This window comes from Lontra canadensis, unplaced genomic scaffold (assembly GCF_010015895.1).
Source record: "Lontra canadensis isolate GAN:19392208 unplaced genomic scaffold, GSC_riverotter_1.0 scaffold65, whole genome shotgun sequence".
NCBI classification, from domain to species: Eukaryota; Metazoa; Chordata; class Mammalia; order Carnivora; family Mustelidae; genus Lontra; species Lontra canadensis.
In genome coordinates, this window is record NW_022631059.1 from 11712963 (window position 1) to 11733987 (window position 21025).

Below are 21025 nucleotides of genomic sequence, written 5' to 3' on the forward strand. Positions count from 1 at the left end.
GAAAGCAGCGCAACTGTTTTCTTGGGACTTCTCGCTCCTCTGTATATTGTCTGTGCTGCGTTTAATGGATACAGAGAGAATATGTGAAACTGTAAATGTAAAAGCAACTTTTACTCTAATTGGTAATTGCAGTGGCATCCATGTTTTATTAGCAAAATTATATATAATTTAGGAAATTTGTACTAGTTTGCTTAATAGCCCCAATTTTTTTTCCTTTTTTTAAAGAGTGAGCACATGTGCACACATGCAGGGGCAGAGGGAGGCTCTGCAAGCAGACTCCCTCCTGAGCGCCGAGCCGGACTCCGCTCCATCTCATGACCCTGAGCTGAAACCGAGTTGGCCACTTCACTGGGCTACCCAAGTGCCCCCGACCCACCAAGTTTGATTTTTAAAGAATACTTCCTTTGGGGACACCTGGCTGGTTCACTTGGTGGGCGCTTCTGGCTCTTGGTCTCCGGGTTGAGTTCAAGCTCCCAGGTTGTGTGCAGAGATTACTTAAAAATAAAACTTTCCAAATAAAATACCGTCTTTATACTGTTCCCCTAAATATTCATCAAAACCTGCTCTGTTGGACATACCCACTAGGCCTGCAAGGACAGTGCAGTCTTTAATGGGTGTTTTGTAATTTGAAAGTAAATTGAGGGGAACCTGGTTATCTCAGTCGGTGAAATGTCTGTCTTTGGGTCACGTCAAGTCCTACTTGGGCTCTGTACTCAGCAGGCGGGGAGGTGGGGGGTACAGGGAGTCTGCTTCTCCCTCTCCTGCTTCCTCCCTTCCTGGGCTAATAAATAAAATCTTAAAAAAAAAAAAAAAAAGTTAAAAAAGTAAACAAAATTTTCAAAGTTACCCCCAAGCCCTCCATCTTCCTTTTTTCCATCCCCTTTCACATGTGTGGTTTGTTTTGTTTTGTTTTAAGATTTTATCTGTCAGAGAGACAGCAGGCAGAGGGAGATGCAGGACTTGATCCCAGGGTGCTGGGCCGAAGGCAGACAGTCGACTGAGCCACCCTGGCGTCCCAGCACACGTGGTTCTCCTCCCGAGCAGACGTGCAGTGCACCTGAAAGGTGCTGTCAGTCGAGCAGGACCGGGAGCAGGCAGGACTGGACAGGCCAGCGCCTGCCCCGCGGAAGCCTGGGGGCTCAGGTCCGCTTCAGCTCATCACGGACGGCCTCACTTAGGCTGTGGCAGGAGTAGTTGAGTCTCCCCTGATCTGACGCTGCTGAGCGTGGACGGATCAGCGAGCAGCGGGTCCCCTTCTGGAATGAGGACCCATCCAAATCCTGTCATTCAGACTGTGTTCTTCTGTGCTATCTGCCTTTTTAATCATGTACTTCCTCTGGCTGCCAGAAAGGCCTCCCCGAGAAACGGCCAGAGATTTTTTAGGGTTTGGAAGCCGCTTAGGCCTTTGTTGTTCTGTGCAACTATCCCCTGGAGGTCCGAGCCTGGGCTCCAAGGTCTGGGAGGGCGGGCCTGCAACTGCTCTGGGCCCTAGCGGACCCTCCTGTCTGGTTGGCTCCTTGGACTCGAGGACAAGAACAATGAAAATGGGGCTGGAGGGTGAGCCAGACCCCACCTAAGGAAACCAGACGGTGCAGACCTCCACCAGCCTAGGGGAGGGGATACGCCGGTTTGGGGCTGGGTTTGGGAGTTAGGGCCTAGAGGGTTTGTTGGTAAGTCTGTGCCCTGAAAGTCCCCACTCTTTCAATGGTGTGACCGCCTTTGTCATTGCTCGCCTTGGCCAGGTAAGTTTCCAAGGGCCTGCCCGAGGAAACGGTTGGTAGAGGGCAGACACCCTGGGGGGAGGCGTGTGTGCTATGAGGTCGCCACCTCCCAAAGGAGCAGGGCTGGCACGCAGGGGGACGAGCACTTGTATTCGGCAGAGGAGCTGGTCCGCCTGAGCCTTCTGAGAGGGCAAGGCCGGGCGCTGAACTGTGCCCTAGACCGTGAGAGCTCATGACAGGCCCAGCTACCAGCCGGGGCATCGGTCCGGAACGGTCACCGCTTTGCTGAGACCTCAGAGGATTTCACCTGAGTGAGGAGGTCCCTTCTCTCACCCCAGTAAGACAATACACGTCAGCGGCTCCTCGTAGCGCCTGTGCTGAAAGGGCCTCGTACCTCCCTCCCGCGGCTCTTCCTCCCGGCGGAAGCCCGCGGCTCCTGGTCCGCCTGTTGGCGCACCACTCGAGGCTGGTGGAGAGGACTTTGCCCAGTTCTGTGCCCGAGATGCGGAGTCCTGATCATGCTCGTTCTGTCCTCTCCAGCTCTCACGTCTTCCACTGGGATCCAGGCCCCAGACCACCACAGGTTTCCCAAGAAAAGCTGTAGTGATAGATTCCGTGAGAGCAAGAATTTGTCTCTTTTTCCGCTGGAACTGTAGGGAGTGGGTGAGTTTTGGAAGAGATCCACCGAGACCCACGGCTCCTAGTGGGCCCTACCTATCTTTTGTCTCTCTTTGTGCAAAACCAGAGCTGTTCATCTCGCACCTGTTAGTCGGCGTGCCACTCCCCAGCATGGCGCACAGCTTTACCAGGTCCATGTCTCCGGTCGGTTGACGGAGCATCCTCTGACATGGGGGAGGGCTGTTAAAAGGTTGCTGGTCCCATTCCATAGTTTTGTGTTTTTTTAAGATTTTATTTGACAGAGATCACAAGTAGGCAGAGAAGAAAGCAGGTTCCCCACTGAGCAGAGAGCCTGACGTGGGGCTCGATCTCAGGACCCTGGGATCATGACCTGAGCCGAAAGCAGAGGCTTTAACCCACTGAGCCACCCAGGCACTCACTCGTGGGTTTTTTCTAATATAGACTACAGGACTACAGTCCTGATAATAATGATAGCTGTTCCTTTCTACAGCATCACAAATGCTTTGGAGCATGTTGAGAAATGCTGCCTTTGAACTAAAGAGAGGGCACCTCTGGCCCCACCATTACAGACATACCCTCCTCCCCTGGCGCTGGAGTCCAAGTTCAGAGCCAGTCTGTCCTTGGGACTGAAGGGAGTTTCTTGTGCAGCCTGTTAAGGACACGGAGGACTGGCGCAGCGGAGGATCAGAGCGGAGGGTGAGGTGTTCGCGTGGCTGGGGTTTGGGACGCACAGCCTGTGGCGGGCAGCTCCAGTTGGCCGCCCCTGGCCCTGCTGCTCCTCGGGACGCTCAGCAGACACCGAAAGAGCGAATCTTCTCTCCTCGTAGCCTGAGATCTGTGGGGCTGCCAGCCTTCCTAGGACACGAAGCCTGCTCTGAGGGGCAGGACTGGTGGATGCTGGGCCTTTGCCTTGTGGACTCAACCTGGGAGACGGACCGGGAGGTCTTCTCAGCTAATGTTTGCTCTAGAAACCCAGCTACCTGGGAGCAGTCATGCCATCCCCTCTAGACCCAGAAGAAGTGACCCTAACTTCTCGCAAGGAGATGGACCTTTTTCTGATGCGAGGTAAATTCGCCACTTGATTCTCCTCAGCTTTCCCACTTCCCCATAAGACGGTCTCCTTTTTGTAGCACCGACCTGCCCGTTGGGGCTCGCTCTTCGCATGGACCATGCTTTCCTGTTGCCACATTTTTCTCTCTCGTCTGAGAAGGGAGGAAACCCAGAAATAGGGAAATGACTTCATATAGTTTATGACTCCCTTCTCCAGCCACATGTGAGCATTTCAAAACAGCCTTCACCACCTGTCACGCAGCAACCCCACAGAAGGCGGGTGGCCCCCAGGGCAGTGTGTTCCTGTAGCTGTAACCAGGGCTCCTTAGCTCTTATGGAGAATCCACTGGAAATGACCTTAAGTTTTTTCAACGGGTCCATGAAGCTCCTTTGTCCTACAAAAGGCCATCCCTCACCATACTGCAGGGCGGCCCCATCACACATCTGGGCCGAACAGTACTCAAGTACCGTTTCTCATCCCCCCCCGCTTTAAAAGAGACCTATAAAGCCCAGGGGACAAGGGACTACTGCACGTAACGGGAGTGCCCTCTCCTGCGACAGCGTGACAGTGATGGGAAAGTGGCCACATCAGAGTGACCTTATCATCAATACTGAGGAGCCAAGAAACAGCGGCCAAAGTTGAAGATAAAAAGAATAAGTGTCATTACTGGGATAAAAAAAAGAAGATACTAGAAGTGTGACTTAGACACTCTTCTTAGCAGGGAGGGTGATCTGCCAATTGAAGTAGGGAAGAACTAACGGCCCCAGGAGCTGAAAGCCGCTCCCTCAGAGTGTGGAAGGTGGAAAGCTGTCGCTCCACGACCACGCGTGTGTAACAGCTGGATTAAACCCAAACTGGTTGTGGCACACAAGAGACAGAGTGACTAGTGTGGGTTGGGCTGTGCTACAGGAATTGGCATGGATCTTTCCACAGGACAACTGCTTCGTAATTCCACCATCAGGAAACGGACTGACGTAAATGTTCACTTAAGTAATCACAGGCTGTTAGAGATGATAAAGTCTTTAAATTTGGTAATGATATTTACCAAAGGAAATATTAAGTGTTTGTTTTCCAAAAGCATGTATCATAAATGATCTCACCTTTGTTCGGGGGGTGGGGACCAAGATTTTTAAAGGTAAGAATATGATTTTTTAAATTTTTTTCTGTATTTACCAAGTTTCCAACAAAGAAAATACATTTATAGTCAGAAATGTTATTTTTAAAAATCAAGCTGTTGAAAGGGGAGATGCGCGCAAACAAAGAATCCATGGGCCCAGCAGGAGGTTTTCATGACGAACTTTGCAGGTTAGATACATTTCCCCCGTTATCTCCAACTACCCTGGGGGTGAGTGCCTTACCTGGGCCAGGACTCTTCCGGAAAGTCTTTCTGCCTCTGCCTTCCCAGAACGACAACACTGGACAACACTGCCAGTAAGACGGGGCAGTGTCCTGCAGTGCTCGGCAAAAACACTTCCTCCAAGGCAACCCCCGCTTGCCCCCGAGCTCAGCCTAAACAGATCCTGCTTTTACTTACTAACACTCACTTTGCGTATGTCTTTTATATCTCACAACCATCTGAAGGTGATTATTCTCATTTTGCAGAAGAAATCAAAGTGGAGAGGCTGAGTCATCTCCTCAAGGTCACACATGTCAGGTGCAGAGTAATTCAAACCCAGGTTGGCCCGATCTCAAAGTATGAGCCCAGCTCTTTCTGTCTGCAACGAATTGGCATCACCACCGAGAAAGTCACTAAGGCCTGTCAAAAACTCACTACACACCAGCTCTCAAAATCTTTAAAAGCTGGGTAAACTCTTATTAGATGATGGAGTAAGAAACCTCCATTTAAAGCATTTTTAAACCTCAGCAGAATTAATGACTTGTGCCAAAGAAAAAGGAAGGTACCAGTCTCTCTGTTCAGGAACTATTTGAAAAGGCGTATTTACAAAGACAAACCGTCTTCTCTGTTGTATTAAGTAAAAATCCACAACCTCAGTCCTCCGGGGCGGAGACGCTGAACCAAGGGTTCTCCGCGGCAGCATCTGCGGTGTAGGTACCAAACTGTTTGCCCAGAGCTTTACCCGCACCGTGCCAGGCAGGGGCGCTGGGGGCTCAGGTAAGCAGCAAACAGAAACCCTCATCACCAACTGTTTTCCATTCCGGATTTCTTACCTGTATTAAGTTATACTTCAAAAGTAGATCCCAATACTATCTCAGTATCCTGTCCTGATCATTTAAATAGTAGCATATGATTTAATGTTTCCATTACTATGCAAGACAAAAATAGACTAGTACAAAAACACTTCGATTGGCTAAGCTGGAGGGTTTCTCACACAACACTACATGTGTTGAGAAAAACATCCAAGTCAGGTGCCTGATTTTTAAAAGAAACCACTGAATTGTGCAGAATGAGAGTTCAGTTTAATCTGCACCAAATGGACAATTCCAGCAGAAGTAAACTACGCCCCTCAGTTGTGATAGTCTGATTACTCCCTAAAAACGAACTGTTCTAGAACCTGCCCAGGTAGCCTCGTTTGCTAGTGTATACCCACTCCCATGGCTCATCTCAGACCTCAGGTTCTAACATGCTGCGCTTTCAAGTTCCAAGAACCGCCAGTCTGCAGGAAGACAGACACTCTCGAAGGGGCAAACACCTGTGCCGCCCAACGTGCGCAAGAGCCTCATGGAGTCAGGCAGGGCCTTTCTCCCCGACCACGGAGGGAGCCATCTGGCCCAGAGTTCCTACTGCCTCCTAGAAACGGGTCCAGAAAAGTTCAAATAGAAAAGCCCCAAACCTATGTCAATGTCCCCTTTCTGCTGGTAAGGAAAAGACTAATCTGAGTTTGAATTTCAGTTATTTAAAGAAATTCATAATAGTATCAGCACCAAAAACCTGGTCTTTAAGATATTCTTAGATACATATTTGAGGGCTTTTTAAAAAAATTTTTTGATTAGATTTAAAACTACGAAATGTGCGTTTCTTGGCAAGTTACACCAGTGATTCTTTACTTACTTCCCATTTCCAATAAAAGCTTAAGGAAACAGACAAAAATACAAAGGAGGAGAAACACAAATGATGCCTCAGAACAAAACGATTTAGTAACAGAAAAAAGTCTCCACGCTCAGTGTCCATCAAAATTTTAACGTTATCCCAACAGTGCAAATGCTCAACTCATGGTCATATGCTGAACTAACTAACACCTGTCCCTGGAAGCTGCGAACTGGGAAGTCCCCCACTTCTACTTATGCTCACACAAACCATCTAATATGCTCACGGTTCAGCTTAAAGCAACATTTAATATTCTTTAGAAGATGGAATTTGTGACAAGTTCAAAAGGAAAACTTGCTTTAATGCAGCTGTGCTCAGACGTCTATGTGATTTCCTCAGAAACCATCCTGGGCTTAGCCAATCTGGAAAAGGCAGTTCAAAGCAGCGTCACACTGGCAGCCTGAAGGTACCCTTGGAGATACTGGAGCGCTTCCGCGTTGAGGCTGGTGCTCACCATCGATGGAACCTACGAGAGATTGGAAACACGCTGGTTGTCATAGGAGATCCTAACAAGCCAACACAAGCCCCCACCCTCTGGAGCACCCCCAGAGCTGGGGAAGGGCGGTGAGCGCCAGGCCCTCCTGCAGGGATGCTCACGATCTCAGCCGCTTTATGCCTTCAGATCTGGACAGGCCTAAAAAGCAGAGCCGTAAGACATCACTGCTGTTCCGTGTGGTAGTGGCATTGTGGGGATTTAAAAAAAATAAGTCCTTACTGGTTAGTGATGCGTGATTAAGTACCTAGAGGTGAAACAGGTGCAACAAGAATGGCAGAATATTGGTGATGTTCGAAGGTCAGCATGTGAAGGTTCGTTATGTGGTTTCTAGGAGTTTGAATGTTGCCATAATAAAAAACACTGAAAAATAGACATTTTTCTCAGATACTCTACAAGGCTCTGTAAAAGGTGCTGGATAATGCAACTCTCCAGCCGTTATGTTTACTCCGTAATCCAGTATTTGAGTATGCTGCAGTTAATTAAAAAAAAAATGCCTAGATTTCGGGCGCCTGGGTGGTTCGGTGGGTTAAGACTCTGCCTTTGGCTCAGGTCATGATCGCAGGGTCCTGGGATTGAGCCCCGAATCAGGCTCTCTGCTCAGCAGGGAGCCTGTTTCCTCCTCCCTCTCTGACTGCCTCCCTGCCTACTTGTGATCTGTTAAATAAATAAATAAAATCTTAAAAAAAAAAAAAAAAAAGCCTACATTTTAACAGAAGATTTCACTCTGGGGTATACATACATTTCTATTCAAAAACTTTTAGAGTGCCCGGCTGTCTCAGTCGGAGCATATGTGACTCCTGATCTTGGGAGCTGGGAGTACAAGCCTCATGTCAGGTGTAAAGATGACTTAAATAAATAAATAAAACTTAAAAAGTGTAGAGAGGTGAGGGGCGTTGTATCTCTTGCTTTGTCCTTATTCCAAAAGTCATTTGTTTAACATCTACTTACAGCACACGTCATTTTAACTAAAGAAAATTAAGGCCTAATAGTACCTTCTCGCCTTCCCAGAAAGGGGTTCGTTAATCAGAGTTCTCGGACAACACACTCACCCTTCCTGGGCAAGCAGTAGAAAGCTTGTGAAGCGACTGTGCCAGGTGAATTTTGGGGTTGTTCACCAGCTGACCGACAGGATCATGCTCTTTTTTCCCAGCAAATGCCAGCTGGGAGAAGGCAGTCTGATACCCTGGTGTATCTTCTATGTCAATAAAGTGTTCTTCATCAGGAATGGTATCATCTTCCGGTAACTCAAAAAGGCCAATCAGAGACTGTAATAAAGGAGTCCTGGATTTGAAGCAAACAAGCAGACAAAAGATTAAGCGAATACGTCTGAGGATCTAAAGCAGCAGCAGCAACTCCTCAGAGACACAAACCACAGAGCCACAGTCTCAAGAGGTGGAAGGGACCTTTGAAACGGAAGATGGACACCGGTTCTCACACCTGTCCTCCAACACCGCTCTTCTCTTCTCTTTGGCCACAGCATGCCAATCTCCCTGTGGGACACGAACGCTGTCTGCAGAGCTGCCCAGCCGGCTGTGACCCACTGCCCAAGCAGAAGGCCGCGTGGCCGAAGCCAAACGAGAGATTCGCTGCCGCCCAAAGTTAGAAGAAACGGGCCTCAAATCATCAGATCCCTTTCTGGAAGAGTGTGCCCGAGCGAACCGACAACGAGGCAAGGTTCTCGCAACATGTCCCGAAAAGTCAGGAACACCAGTCACGGGGCACAAGCACATAAGATCCTCTCTTAGCCTATTCAGTTTCTCCACCTGAAGATTTAAGCCAATGAGCGGGGCGTCTGTCATGAACACTCCTGGAGATCATGCAGACCAGCAACTTTCACCAGATTCTCAAAGGGGCACATGAACCCCCTCTGATAAAGAATCAGGAAACCTCTTTCGAGGCCCAAAAGGACCCACATGTCCTGTCTTGGATCTGATGGTTGCTAGCAGAGAACCTGCGATCAGAATCAAATTCTCAGGGCGCCTGGGTGGCTCAGTGGGTTAAGCCTCTGACTTCGGCTCAGGTCATGGTCTCAAGGTCCTGGGATCGAGCCCCGCATCGGGCTCTCTGCTCAGCAGGGAGCCTGCTTTCCCCTCTCTCTCTGCCTGCCTCTCTGCCTACTTGTGATCTCTGTCAAAGAAATAAAATCTTTAAAGAAAAAAAAAAGAATTGAATTCTCAGCCCTCAGGAGAATTAGCTTGTTTTATTTTGCAGTCATAAGGGAAGGAAGCTATAATTCCCAAAAAGTTTAGAGTACTTACCATAGCTTGGTATACTCCGTGTCCATCATTGGGGGACATTCCGTTAGCAATTTCGTTATGCCAACTGCACAAATCTTTTTCTCTACATTTCCAGATACCTTCTGAATTTCAGGAATAATGATTTTTTCCAAAACCATTCCAAACATTCTATTAAAATAGAATATTAAACTATCACTATAATTAATAACTGAAATGCTTAGATGTTATTTACACTGACTCCTTAGGAATAGAATAAAATCCAGAATAACAGGGCTACTATTTTTGGTCAGCTGAATGGCAGAGACCTGGAGATGACAAAGCCACAAAGAAACCTCAAACCTTGACCCTGTGGCCGAGCGCTGCCAGCAACTTCTGTGAAATACTACAGTCTGTGCTCATGTGAAATCTTCACAGCCACTTTTCTGTCTCATGGTTTGTTTGTTGTTTACTCAAAAAATCTTTGAAAAATTAGTTAACAGAAAGAAGAAAAAGAATTACCCATCACACCACTATCCAGTAATAACTAGTTTTAACATTACTGGATTATAAACTTCCCAATATCCTGTACTTAACATATGTATAAGGATATAAACGTTAATGGCTGTATTATAAAAATTATTTAGCCAACAATTCTAATATGTTGTTGCAAACAATCCTAAAAGCAAAGTTTTTCATGATACTAAACAATGTAAAATCCTCAGTTTCCACTTCACTAGAATTACCTGAAGTGGAAACAGAGGGTATCGAAGATACTGGACATTTTAATGCTCTCGGTAAAGAGTGCATGTTTTTTGCTTTATGCACACCAATTTACCTTACCCACTATCAGTTCCTGAAACCAATTTCCTCACAGACCTCTGCAGCTGGAAACCATATTTTCTGGTACTACTTTTTCAGGTTAGTTCATTTTTTACATCTCAGTCGATCTGGTATTTTTTTTATATAATACCAATACATGGATCTCACTTGTCTTTTTTCTCCAAAATTTCTCTTGTCATTTTTTTCTATCTTTCCCTCCCTATGAAATGGGAAATCCCACTTAACTAGATTCTTTGTATATACACTAAGTGAAAAGCAAAGACTTTCATCTGCAAAATCGCACTACTGGCTTTAACAAAGGCAGGCTCCTGGAGACAGCCCCAACCATCCAGAATCACACAGAACACCAGCTATGTAGAAGGCAGGGATAAGAGTTAGAAAAGTGTTTGTAGGGATTTTCTTATTTGCAACTCAACAGTCCTAAGAATATTTTGAAAACCACAAAGATACTGTAGCTCCACCAAGAACTAAAAACCATCCATACAAGAGAAATGCTGGTTGGTGCTAAAAGAGGTTTTTTTTTTTTTTTTTTTTTTTTTTTTTGCTTTAAAAAACAAAATACCCTAAGTAATAAAAACAAACTTACTTTGGTTGTATGCCATCAAATATTTCTTGCAGTGCCAGTGCCCCGTATTTTATGCAATACAAGTTAATAAAGACTAAGAAACCTGTGGAAAGGAGATGCAGAATATCAGTACAGAGGACTCACTGCACTGAACACACAGCTCGCCACGTCTGCCATGTGAGACAGACATCGTCATTAACCCAACGGCTAACTCTGGCGTCAGTATTTGGCTTTATTATACAATTAACATATAGTACAGACAAAAAATATTTTGATATCTGAACTCAGAAACTAACCTTTGGAACACAATATATTTGAAAGTGACTTAGTATTTGGAGAATACAAACATCTTAAAATACTTTACAGAAAAAGCTTATAACTGATAAAACATTTATATGTAACCATAAAGGCTAAAGGTTTTAGCTACTTTCCTTATTTCTGTAAGAAGAGCCAAATGATCTCGCTTTTTTTTTTTTTAAGATTTTATTTATTTGACAGCAAGAGCGAGAGCACAAGACGGGGGCCAGGCAGAGGGAGAGGGGGAAGCAGGCTTCCTACCGAGCAGGGAGCCCGATACGGGGCTCAATCCTAGGACTTCAAGATCATGACCAGAGCGGAAGGCAGATGCTTAACTGATTTTACTTACTCTTGATAAACTTTGTTGTTTTGGAATTCTGAAGTCTTTGGAATAGTAGAATGAAGATTTGCTTCCTGTACTGATCAACGGACTCACTAAAGAAGGTATAAAAGCAACAATATATAAGTCAGCATCGTCTGAGTAACCACAGTCCTTGCTAATCATACAGCGGGGGTTGGACTCATACTCACGGAGGCATGTGCTCTATTATACTGTTTAGAAGATAAAAACCTTGGTGGTCATTGGCTTTGGATGCAATTAGCTTCTGGAAGACACCTAATAACCCAGGCTACAACAAATTAGATCAAATAATACTCAGTTAAAGAGGCAAGGATTAACTATTCCAAAAGTGACACTGTTATTTGACAGGCGATGTTTTGGAAAAGGGTGCATGCTACAGTGATTAACGTTTTCGCTTTTGTTCCTACTTCTAAAGTGGAGAGAGAAAATATCCCATCACAATAAGCCTTAAAGTTAAGTTCTTGAAATTAACCTATCTGGCTCTCCTTTTTTATTTTCTACCATGGAGATAATTAAAGGATATCTAATTGTAATAAAATATACATTAATATTTTCTACTAACTACTTTGTTATATTTTAAATTAAGAATTTTTAAAACTCTGCATCCTCAGTTTCTCTCCGCTACCTTACAAAATGAGTTACATCAAAATAAGTCCCACTCACAATTTTGTCAGCCGCAGCACTTGCTATCGTGTTTGAACCACGTTCTAAGAACGCTTGGAGAAGTCTCACTAGAGCAGGGATATTTCCTGTTCTTTCCCAAAGCACTGGCTGAAGGAGATGAGGAAATAAGGCCATATAAGACGACGGGATATCATTTTTGTGTGTTTCCAGAAGCAGAGACATCACTTGAAAGACGTACGGGATAAATTCTGTTGATAAAAGTAAAACCAGCTGTCAGCTTCGTGACTAATGACGCCCACAAAAAGGCACATCCCTTATAGGCAGGCTGCATTTTATTAGCCACTTTAATAGCTTTATTCAGTAAGAAAGAAAATATCTTCTTTTAACTTACCTTGTACATCATTCTGTAAAATTTCAGTAAACACCAGAAACAAAGCCTCCTCAAAATTTACAACAGCAGCAGGGTTAGCTTTACAAGTTATTCGTATGGACAAACATATCGCTTCAAACATGTAGTGATTAAAGTGAGGTTTGCTTGGGTTCTGAAATTAAAAACAGAAAGCTTACCGCTCTCCAATAATTCAAATGACTATATTAAATATCCAAAACACACACACCTGTCCTTTCTAAAGTGCAATGAGAGGCCCTCTCTTAAAAAAATCAGTATTAAAAAACACATCAATTATACTTGCCTGCATATATGTTAAAGTTTTATATGGACTTTAAAATTCAGAAAATAAACAATACACACTAATGCCTCTTTCTTTGGATTTTTTTTTTTAAGGGCAAAAGTCCACTATGAAAAATAACTTGAGTCACAGGGAGACGACTACACAAGCTTTAGTTCCCAGCGCTATGAGGAACTTGTCTTAAACCCATGTGCTCTCCTAGAGCCATCCCTGTAAGCAGTGGTGGAAGAAATGAGCAGGGACATGTAAGTCCTGGCTATGCACCAGCCTTATGTGAGACCTTAGGCAAGCCTTAACCTCTGTAGGTCTCAATGTCTGTATCTACAGAGTGACACTACTTTCTATCAGTGGTTTTCAATTTTTAAGGCAACATAACCCTATTTTCCATCAAACGAAATCCTTCTTGGAAGGCTACCATTCGCAGTTGATGAACTCAGAAGATTCGGGTGGGGGACGGGGGAGACCCAATGTCTCTTCTCTCTCAATCACCCATGGTTCAAAGCAGTCTAACACCCTTACCAGAACTCAGTGGGAAAATGATCAGTTATCCAAAGTCCCTATAAGAGTTCTAAAAATTTATCTCTTTTTCCATAATTAGGAACAGGACTCTCAAAAAGAATTTTGGCAACCTTAAGTTGACTTTAATTTTCTAAGTCTTAGTATTAATAAATATGAATCAAAGTATCTATGAAATTTTTGATCAAAGGAATGGACTTTACTTGGGGGAAATAAGAGTAAAGGAGACCCGGCACAAGGGACTGCACCATTTTATAAGAGATGGAGTAAGCCCTTTTTGTGTCCACTTGGTACAAAACCTGCTTTCCTCCATCTAAGATCATTTCAGATCAGTTATCTGTACTTTCTCAATTTTATTCAGTGAAACATGTTACTTTTTAAATAAGAATAATTCAAATGAAACATTTTAAAGTTTCTGGGCCTACACTTAATAAAGTGCTGCAATGTCTCCAATCTAATACCTCTCCAAACTTTTAAAAAAGTACTTAACTGTTGGTCAACAAGAATCCAGAGAACTTTTCCTAAGCCTGACCTACTGCCAGAAAGTTCTGAGGCTCAAACAGTTTAGGGTATAAATTAAAAATCAACTGTACTTTTAAAACTGGTCTTGTTACCTTACTAACAGCTAATAGCTTCTGTGTAAGCTGAGTGATGAGGGTAGGGATGTAGGGGATTATGGCTTCTTGTAGGAGGGAAAAACTTCTCATGATAGCTGTAAAATATAAAAACAGCAAGAACAAATAGTTAAAATTCAAAACAAAACAGTGATTAGGGGAAAACAAAACAAAAACACAACATCCACAAACTCATCACCAAAATTTTAAGACCCTTAAGCAATCCCCAGATAGCTGTCTATATTTAAAAACAATCTAAATTGCCTTTCCTTTCAAAATTGTGCCAATTAGCTTTCAGAAAGCCTAAGGCTTAAAAGGAAAAAGGGACAGGAAGAAATAATGAGTGACAAAAGAGGCAAACACTGAGAAGGAGGAAGTGGTACAATGGGGCAGGGAGGAGCGGGAAGGGAGTACAGTCTAGCCTCTTCATCTAGAAAATCGGGGGCAGGCGATGTTTAGCCCTGGCCTAAAAGACAACATCACAGCCTACCAAACACTGAGAGAAGACCATCTATCTGCCCGTCTCCCTCCAAAAAGAGAGACTGGGAGCCCAAGAAAAATCTAAAAACACATACAAAGCTACAGAGGGTCCACGCTACAAGAACAGTGCTCATCAACAGATGCTTAACAACATTCGGCATGGGCAACAGACACATTATTCAGCTAAAAATGTACATAATGTTCTGCACGAGTAGAACAGATGTTCACCAGCTACAGCAGTTGCTGCAGGTCAGGCACGGAGGAAAGAAAGTTAGCCTCTTTTGCCTCCTGAATTGGACCATGTTTCTTCCGCCCGAGCCAGACTCCTCCCAGCTAGCTGAGCACTGGGCATCCCTTCCTAGAGAAAGCTGTCCCTGAGCTGGGTCCAGGGGTCTGAGGATCGACCGGCGCCCTCCTCTGGCTGCTCCAACGGTATCACTGAGAGGCCGTTACATCCGGGTGCTCTTGCACACCCCAGGAGCACGGTAACAAGACTCAACCTCACAGAAACAGACGTCGAGCAGCAGTCACACATCGCCGTCGGAGAAATACGGTGCCGAACACACAAATACACACCGAGACACACTCTTATCCACACATCCAAACACACTTACACACGTACACACACGCACACCCCATACCCCAGGGGGCCGGACCCAGCATCAGGGACAGTTTGTTTGAAAAGCATCTCCCGAGTCAGACACAGGCTACTGGAATGCGACGGTGACGAAGACTTGCCCCTAGTCAGAGCCGTCCCCACGATGCTCTCCCAAGTAGCCGCAGGAGCTGTTTACAGCTGCCGGTGTTCTTGGCGGTAGCTCTACAGAGGCAGATGCTCGTGCAGCCGACAGCACGTGCACCCAGGTTTCACACCGCGACCTAGCCTAGCATGCCGTCGACGAATGTCTGATCTGATCTCCACCCTCAAGAAAGTCAATTTAGGTAAAGAAAAAGGGAGTTTGCTACTTTTTCTTTAACAAGAGGAGTTCTATATCACACTAGGGTAATTTTTTTTTTTCTGAAAACACTTAACAATAAAAAATTTTTCCATTTAAAAATATCTAAACCAACCTAATGCTTAGCCAACAGTATCTGGTTCATTGACTACATAACCTGAAGTACAACTCTGAGCATTCACCCCTGTAATCGGAGATGGGATTCTTATATTCTTTACACCCGGGAAACGGCCTACCTTTCATAATATATTCATTTTCTGAAGAGCCAGGAAGTGTGAGAGCTTTGAAAAGGTTTGTTAGCAGAATCTCAACAAACGGTGCGATTTCTGCGGCTGTAAAGCTATAGATGAAAAAACAGCTTTCAGTCACTGCCACCTCTGGAGCTGATCACTCTGGAATACTCTTGGGCAACCGCTAAATCACACTTCTTGGCATAAAGCGAGCCATCTCCCACCACTCACAATCAACAGATACCTTAATAAAGTAACTGTTTACATGTGTTTATGTTAAGTTCCTAAAAAGGCACATCTGGGATCAAACACAAACCGAAATCCAGGCAAACCTGACATCATCTAAAGCTGTTCAGGTCACCCTTGGGTCATAACTATCACCACCGAGAACAGAGCTCAGACCCTGGAGGTCTGAGTCATCTCCTTTTCCTGGAGCAGGCGCATAAATTCTGCATGAGTTGTGGGCCTGAAGACAGGTACTGGTTTGACTCACCTCAAAGGATGTCCTTTCAACCCTTAATTGGCTCTAAGAATATCTGCACTTCAAGTTCTTGATGAAGAAAAGAACCTAGAACTGTTTTCCATCTCTTAACAAAAGCTCAGTTTCAAGAAATAGCACTGCTTCAGAATGGCCTGAAAGACATGCAGACCGTCCATTCCTCTACATTTTCTCCTTGGCTCAGGCCAGAAGAGCTACTGTCTGGGACTCTAGAGAACTACTTCCACTCAGTTGTGAGCGATCTCCACACAGAGTAATAATGCAAAACAGCCACATAAAAAAGCTCTGTCGCATGATGTTACTAAGAATACTCCCTTAATGAAGGCCAGTTTCTGAGCTGCCTTCTGAGTTACTATTTCATTTTAATCTCAAGGACACTGAAAATTTTAACTCACCACGTCGCCCTCAATGCCTTGGTTGCAAGGAGACGCACAAATTTCAGGAGTTTCCTTGACCCCTGTACACGATCCTTGGATACACATTTCTTTTTAGAATCTCACCCCATTATTTTCCTTTGCTCCAATTTCCTATTTAACTTTTTGTCATAACGTATCTATTTTTAGCATATGGCCTCATCCTTTTGGACTGAGACACAGAAATAATTAAATGAGGGAAAAGTATACATTTATTTTCCAACTACTAATGACATTATGAATACAGTCAAAGAGAACTTTGACCAGAAAGTTCCCACCCTAGCTGAAAAAAATAACAAATGCCTGGAGTCAGACACTTACAGAGTGGTACTGTTAGGGCCTCTCATGGTAAACAGCCTCTCCAGAGCATGTGCCGCATAAGTATGAACAACAATACTTTCAGCTTGAAGGTGATTAATCAAGAGAGGAATAGAGACTAAAAGATGTTCTTTTGGTACCTGAAAAACAGAGTAATATGCATGCTTTAACTCAACGATGTGAACTTAGAAGGCCTTGCTGATCTTGGAATGTGTGTTTTTTCAGCTGTTACAACGGGAGACCAGACGGCTGAGAAACAGAAACTTCTGCCTCCATGTAATGGCTCAATTCACACTCACTTTTACAGTTCTCTTCCTCTGAACATTAAACTAGGGTCAGAGGAAAATCTTGCAGATAAAAACATATACCATAGGGGCGCCTAGGTAGCTCAGTGGGTTAAAGCCTCTGCCTTCAGCTCGGATCACGATCCCAGGGTCCTGGGATCGAGCCCCGTCGGGCTCTCTGCTCAGCGGGGAGCCTGCTTCCCTTCCTCTCTCTGGGTGCCTCTCTGCCTACTTGTGATCTCTGTTTGTCAAATAAATAAATAAAATCTTTTTTTTTTAGATGTTATTTATTTATTTGACAGAGAGACAGACAGCGAGAGAGGGAACACAAGCAGGGGGAGTGGGAGAGGGAGAAGCAGGCAGGGAGCCCAATATGGGGCTTGATCCCAGGATGCTGGGATCATGACCTGAGCCGAAGGCACAGGTTTAACCCACTGAGCCACCCAGGCGCCCCAAATAAAAATCTTAAAAAAAAAAAAAAAAAAAAAAAAACCACACCAGGGGCGCCTGGGTGGCTCAGAGAGTTAAAGCCTCTGCCTTCAGCTCAGGTCACGATCCCAGGGTCCTGGGATCGAGCCCCCCATCAGGCTCTCTGCTCAGCGGGGAGCCTGCTTCCCCCCATCTCTGCCTGCCTCTCTGCCTACTTGTGATCTCTGTCAAATAAATAAATAAATCTTTTAAAAAAACATTACCATAAAGTAATGTAATATTATGGACAGGCAAACTAAGATTTCACTAAGAACTACTTTTCACTAGCAGGCATTTCTTGGAGAAGTCACTTAAGCCGTCTGTGCCTCATTTTCTCTTCTAAAAAAAAAGGGGGTGGTACAGAAATAATAGTAATCTTCATTAGAAACTTCTAGGGGTGCCTGGGTGGCTCCGGCAGTTGAGCACCCGACTCTTGATCTCAGATCAGGTCTTAAATCTCAGGGTTATGAGTTCAAGCCCCATGTTGGGCTCCATGCTGGGTATGAAACCTACTCTAAAGGGAAAAAAAAAAAGAGAGAGCAAGAGAGAAAGGAAGGAAGGGAGTGAGGGAGGGAGAAACCTCTAAAAATTTAGAATTCCCGGGCACCTGGGCAGCTCAGTTGGTTAAGCAACTGCCTTCAACTCAGGTCATGATCTCAGAGTCCTGGGATTGAGTCCCACATCTGGCTCAGTCTCTCTCTCTCAAATAAATAAAAAAAATCTTAAAATTTAGAATTCCCATTCATTACTCTTTAAAATAAAACAGCGTCAGGGTGCCTGGGTGGTGCAGTCGGCGGAGTATCTGACTCTTGATTTTGGTGCAGATGGTGGTCTTAGGGTCATGACAACAAGCCCCACATCAGGCTCCGCGTTTGGCAGGGTCTGTTTGACTCTCTCTCTTCCTCTTCCTCTGTGCCTCCGACCCTTGCTGCACACGCACGCGCTCTCTTTCTCAAGTAAATAAATAAATAAATCTTTTTTTTTTTTTTAAGATTTTATTTATTTGACACAGAGAGAGATCACAAGTAGGCAGGGAGGCAGGCAGAGAGGCAAACAGAGGGAGAGGTGGAAGCAGGCTCCCCATCAAGCAGAGAGCCCAATGCAGGGCTCAATCCCAGGACCCTGAGATCATGGCCTGAACGGAAGACAGAGGCTTAACCCACTGAGCCACCCAGGCGCCCCAAGTAAGTAAATCTTTTAAAAAATAAAGTAGAACAGTTTCACAAGGCTGCATGTAACCACGGTAAATATGTGCCAAAGACATAAAAATTGTAAGTCAAGAAATTATAGAATCACCCACAGGAAATAAACTGTGGCTATTCTTATGATGGGATACTACACAACTCTAAAAAAAAACTAGGGGTGCCTGGGTGGCTCAGTCTATTAAGCAACTGCCTTCGGCTCGGGTCATGATCCCGGGGTCCTGGGATCGAGCCCCGCATCAGACTCCCTGCTCAGCGGGGAGTCTGCTTCTCCCTGTGCCTACTGCTCTGCCTACTTGTGCTCTCTATCTGTCAAATAAATATAAATATAAATATAAATATAAATATAAATATAAATATAAATATAAATAAATAAATAAGAACTACATCTGGGGCACCTTGGTGGCTCATTTGTTAGGCATCTGCCTTTGGCTGGGGTCATGATCCCAGGGTCCTAAGTCAGGTTCCTTGCTCAGTGGGGAGCCTGCCTCTTCCTCCCCCTCTGCCCCTGCTTGTGTTCCATCTCTTGCTGTCAAATAATTAAAATCTATTAAAAAAAAGAAAAGAAAAGAAAAGAAAAAAAAATGAACTACCTCTAAAATGAGCACATCTCAAAAACAGTATTTTTTTTTTTTTAAAGATTTTATTTACTTGACAGAGATCACAAGTAGGCAGAGAGAGAGGAGGAAGGGAGGAAGCAGGCTTCCCGCTGAGCAGAGAGCCCGACGCGGGGCCCGATCCCAGGACTCTGGGATCATGACCTGAGCCGAAGGCAGAGGCTTTAACCGACTGAGCCACCCAGGCACCCCATCAAAAACAGTATTAAGCACAGTAAAAAAAGACAACATGTAGGGCGCCTGGGTGGCTCAGTGGGTTAAGCCTCTGCCTTTGCTCAGGTCACGATCTCAGGGTCCTGGGACTGAGCCCCGTATCAGGCTCTCTGCTCAGCAGGGAGTCTGCTTCCCTCTCTCTCTCTGCCTGCCTCTCTGCCTACTCGTGATCTCTGTCAAATAAATAAATAAAATCTTTAAAAAAAATTAGGAAAAAAAAAAAAAAGACAACATCCGTAGGCCTTTCATCATATCATTTATATAAATAAAGTTTTAAACCTATGGAATACTACAGAATTTTTGTGGAAATAAGTATGTAATAAAACCATAAACATACTTGACAATTCAAGCAGCTAAAAGTACAATGTGAGAAACTACATGATAAATGACAGGTTTCTCCAAAAATTATAGGCATATGAAAGGGGAAGGAAGACCTCTCTGTCATAAAATAAAGAGACAACACAGGGGCACCTGGATGGCTCAGTAGGTTAAGTGCCTGCCTTCGGTCAAATCATCATCTCGGGTCCTGGGATGGAGACCACGTAGGGCTCCCTGCTCAGTGAGGAGTCTGGTTCTCTTTCTGCCCCTCCCCCTTGCTTCTGCACACTTTTTCTCTCTCAAATAAATAAAAATCTTAAAAGAAAGACAAGACACATAATCAACCATAAGCAATGTGTGTACCTTGTTTGGATCCCAATTTTTTATGAAAATCACTGTATAATGATTATTTCTAAGACAAAGGAGAAAATTAAGCATGGTCTGGAATCCGAAGTTCTTAAGAAGTATTGTTCTGTTAGACATGGATGTCGTGTAGGATTGCACAGAAGGGAAGAGAAGCTGGTATACAATAAAACTCTTAAGAGATTAAGTGGCATATAACATATAAATCAAAAGCTACTTACCTGATTCCTAAAAATCATAATGTATTTGATACCATCAGCTTTAAGGACAGGAAATTCATTCACTATTAAAAAAATAAAACCATAGTTATTTAAGTGCTAGGGACTATTACTCCCAGAATAGTGACATTATCAGATTTTTGAAACAGTTTTGGTAATCAAAATGTCAAGTAATTGAAGCTTACTTATATAAAGCTCTACTATGTAGCTATTTGTTCTGGTAAGATTGATTAATTTTGTTTTTTCCCCTTGTAAAGTTTCATTACAAATGAACATGCATTTACTACTTATATTAATTGAATAAAAATGATTTAGACCACAAGCTAATGACCATGTGTCACCTCTAAACTAGAAGTGAGGCTATTCCGAATCAAAAACATGTCTCTCAGGCTGGGATTTCCTTATTATATGTGCTGCCAAAGCAAGCACTGGCTGGGATTTCCTGTAAAGTGCTCTAATGGGAAAATCAATTAGTGAAAACAGACAGAATATTGGTCAATTATTTAAAATTCTTAAAGCTAGAGGACAGTAAAACATGGAAGTTCATTATAATATTCTCCCTTTCAGTGTGTTTAACATTTCCATACAAAAATGGGTGTTTTTGTTGTTTTTTTTAATAAAGTAGGTCCCGTGCCCCACGTGGAACCCGAGGCAGGGCTGGAGCTCATGACCCCGAGACCAAGACCTGAGCTGAGATGAAGAGACAGACACCTGAGCCACCCAGGCACCCACCATCGGCTTTTAAAAAGGGAATAAATATATAATGTATCT

The 21025-nt window shown here is 44.2% G+C and overlaps 1 protein-coding gene across 4 annotated transcripts in view; it reads right to left on the minus strand.

Annotated features, from left to right (window-relative positions):
* Positions 1 to 6685: 6685 nt before the first annotated feature.
* CSE1L (chromosome segregation 1 like) overlaps positions 6686 to 21025 on the minus strand; it is a 49228-nt gene continuing 34888 nt past the window's right edge. For 3 of the 4 annotated variants that reach the window (XM_032879012.1, XM_032879013.1, XM_032879014.1), the window contains exons 14-25: positions 20258 to 20319; positions 16575 to 16711; positions 15348 to 15451; positions 13676 to 13773; positions 12248 to 12398; positions 11896 to 12104; positions 11403 to 11500; positions 11221 to 11306; positions 10596 to 10677; positions 9212 to 9358; positions 8003 to 8234; positions 6834 to 6923 (exon numbers count right to left, since the gene is read on the minus strand). In XM_032879012.1, coding sequence (XP_032734903.1) covers positions 6834 to 6923; positions 8003 to 8234; positions 9212 to 9358; positions 10596 to 10677; positions 11221 to 11306; positions 11403 to 11500; positions 11896 to 12104; positions 12248 to 12398; positions 13676 to 13773; positions 15348 to 15451; positions 16575 to 16711; positions 20258 to 20319 — 1496 coding nt within the window. Of the gene's footprint in view, positions 6924 to 8002; positions 8235 to 9211; positions 9359 to 10595; positions 10678 to 11220; positions 11307 to 11402; positions 11501 to 11895; positions 12105 to 12247; positions 12399 to 13675; positions 13774 to 15347; positions 15452 to 16574; positions 16712 to 20257; positions 20320 to 21025 lie in introns of all 4 variants that reach the window. The other variant, XM_032879011.1, reaches the window with a different exon arrangement.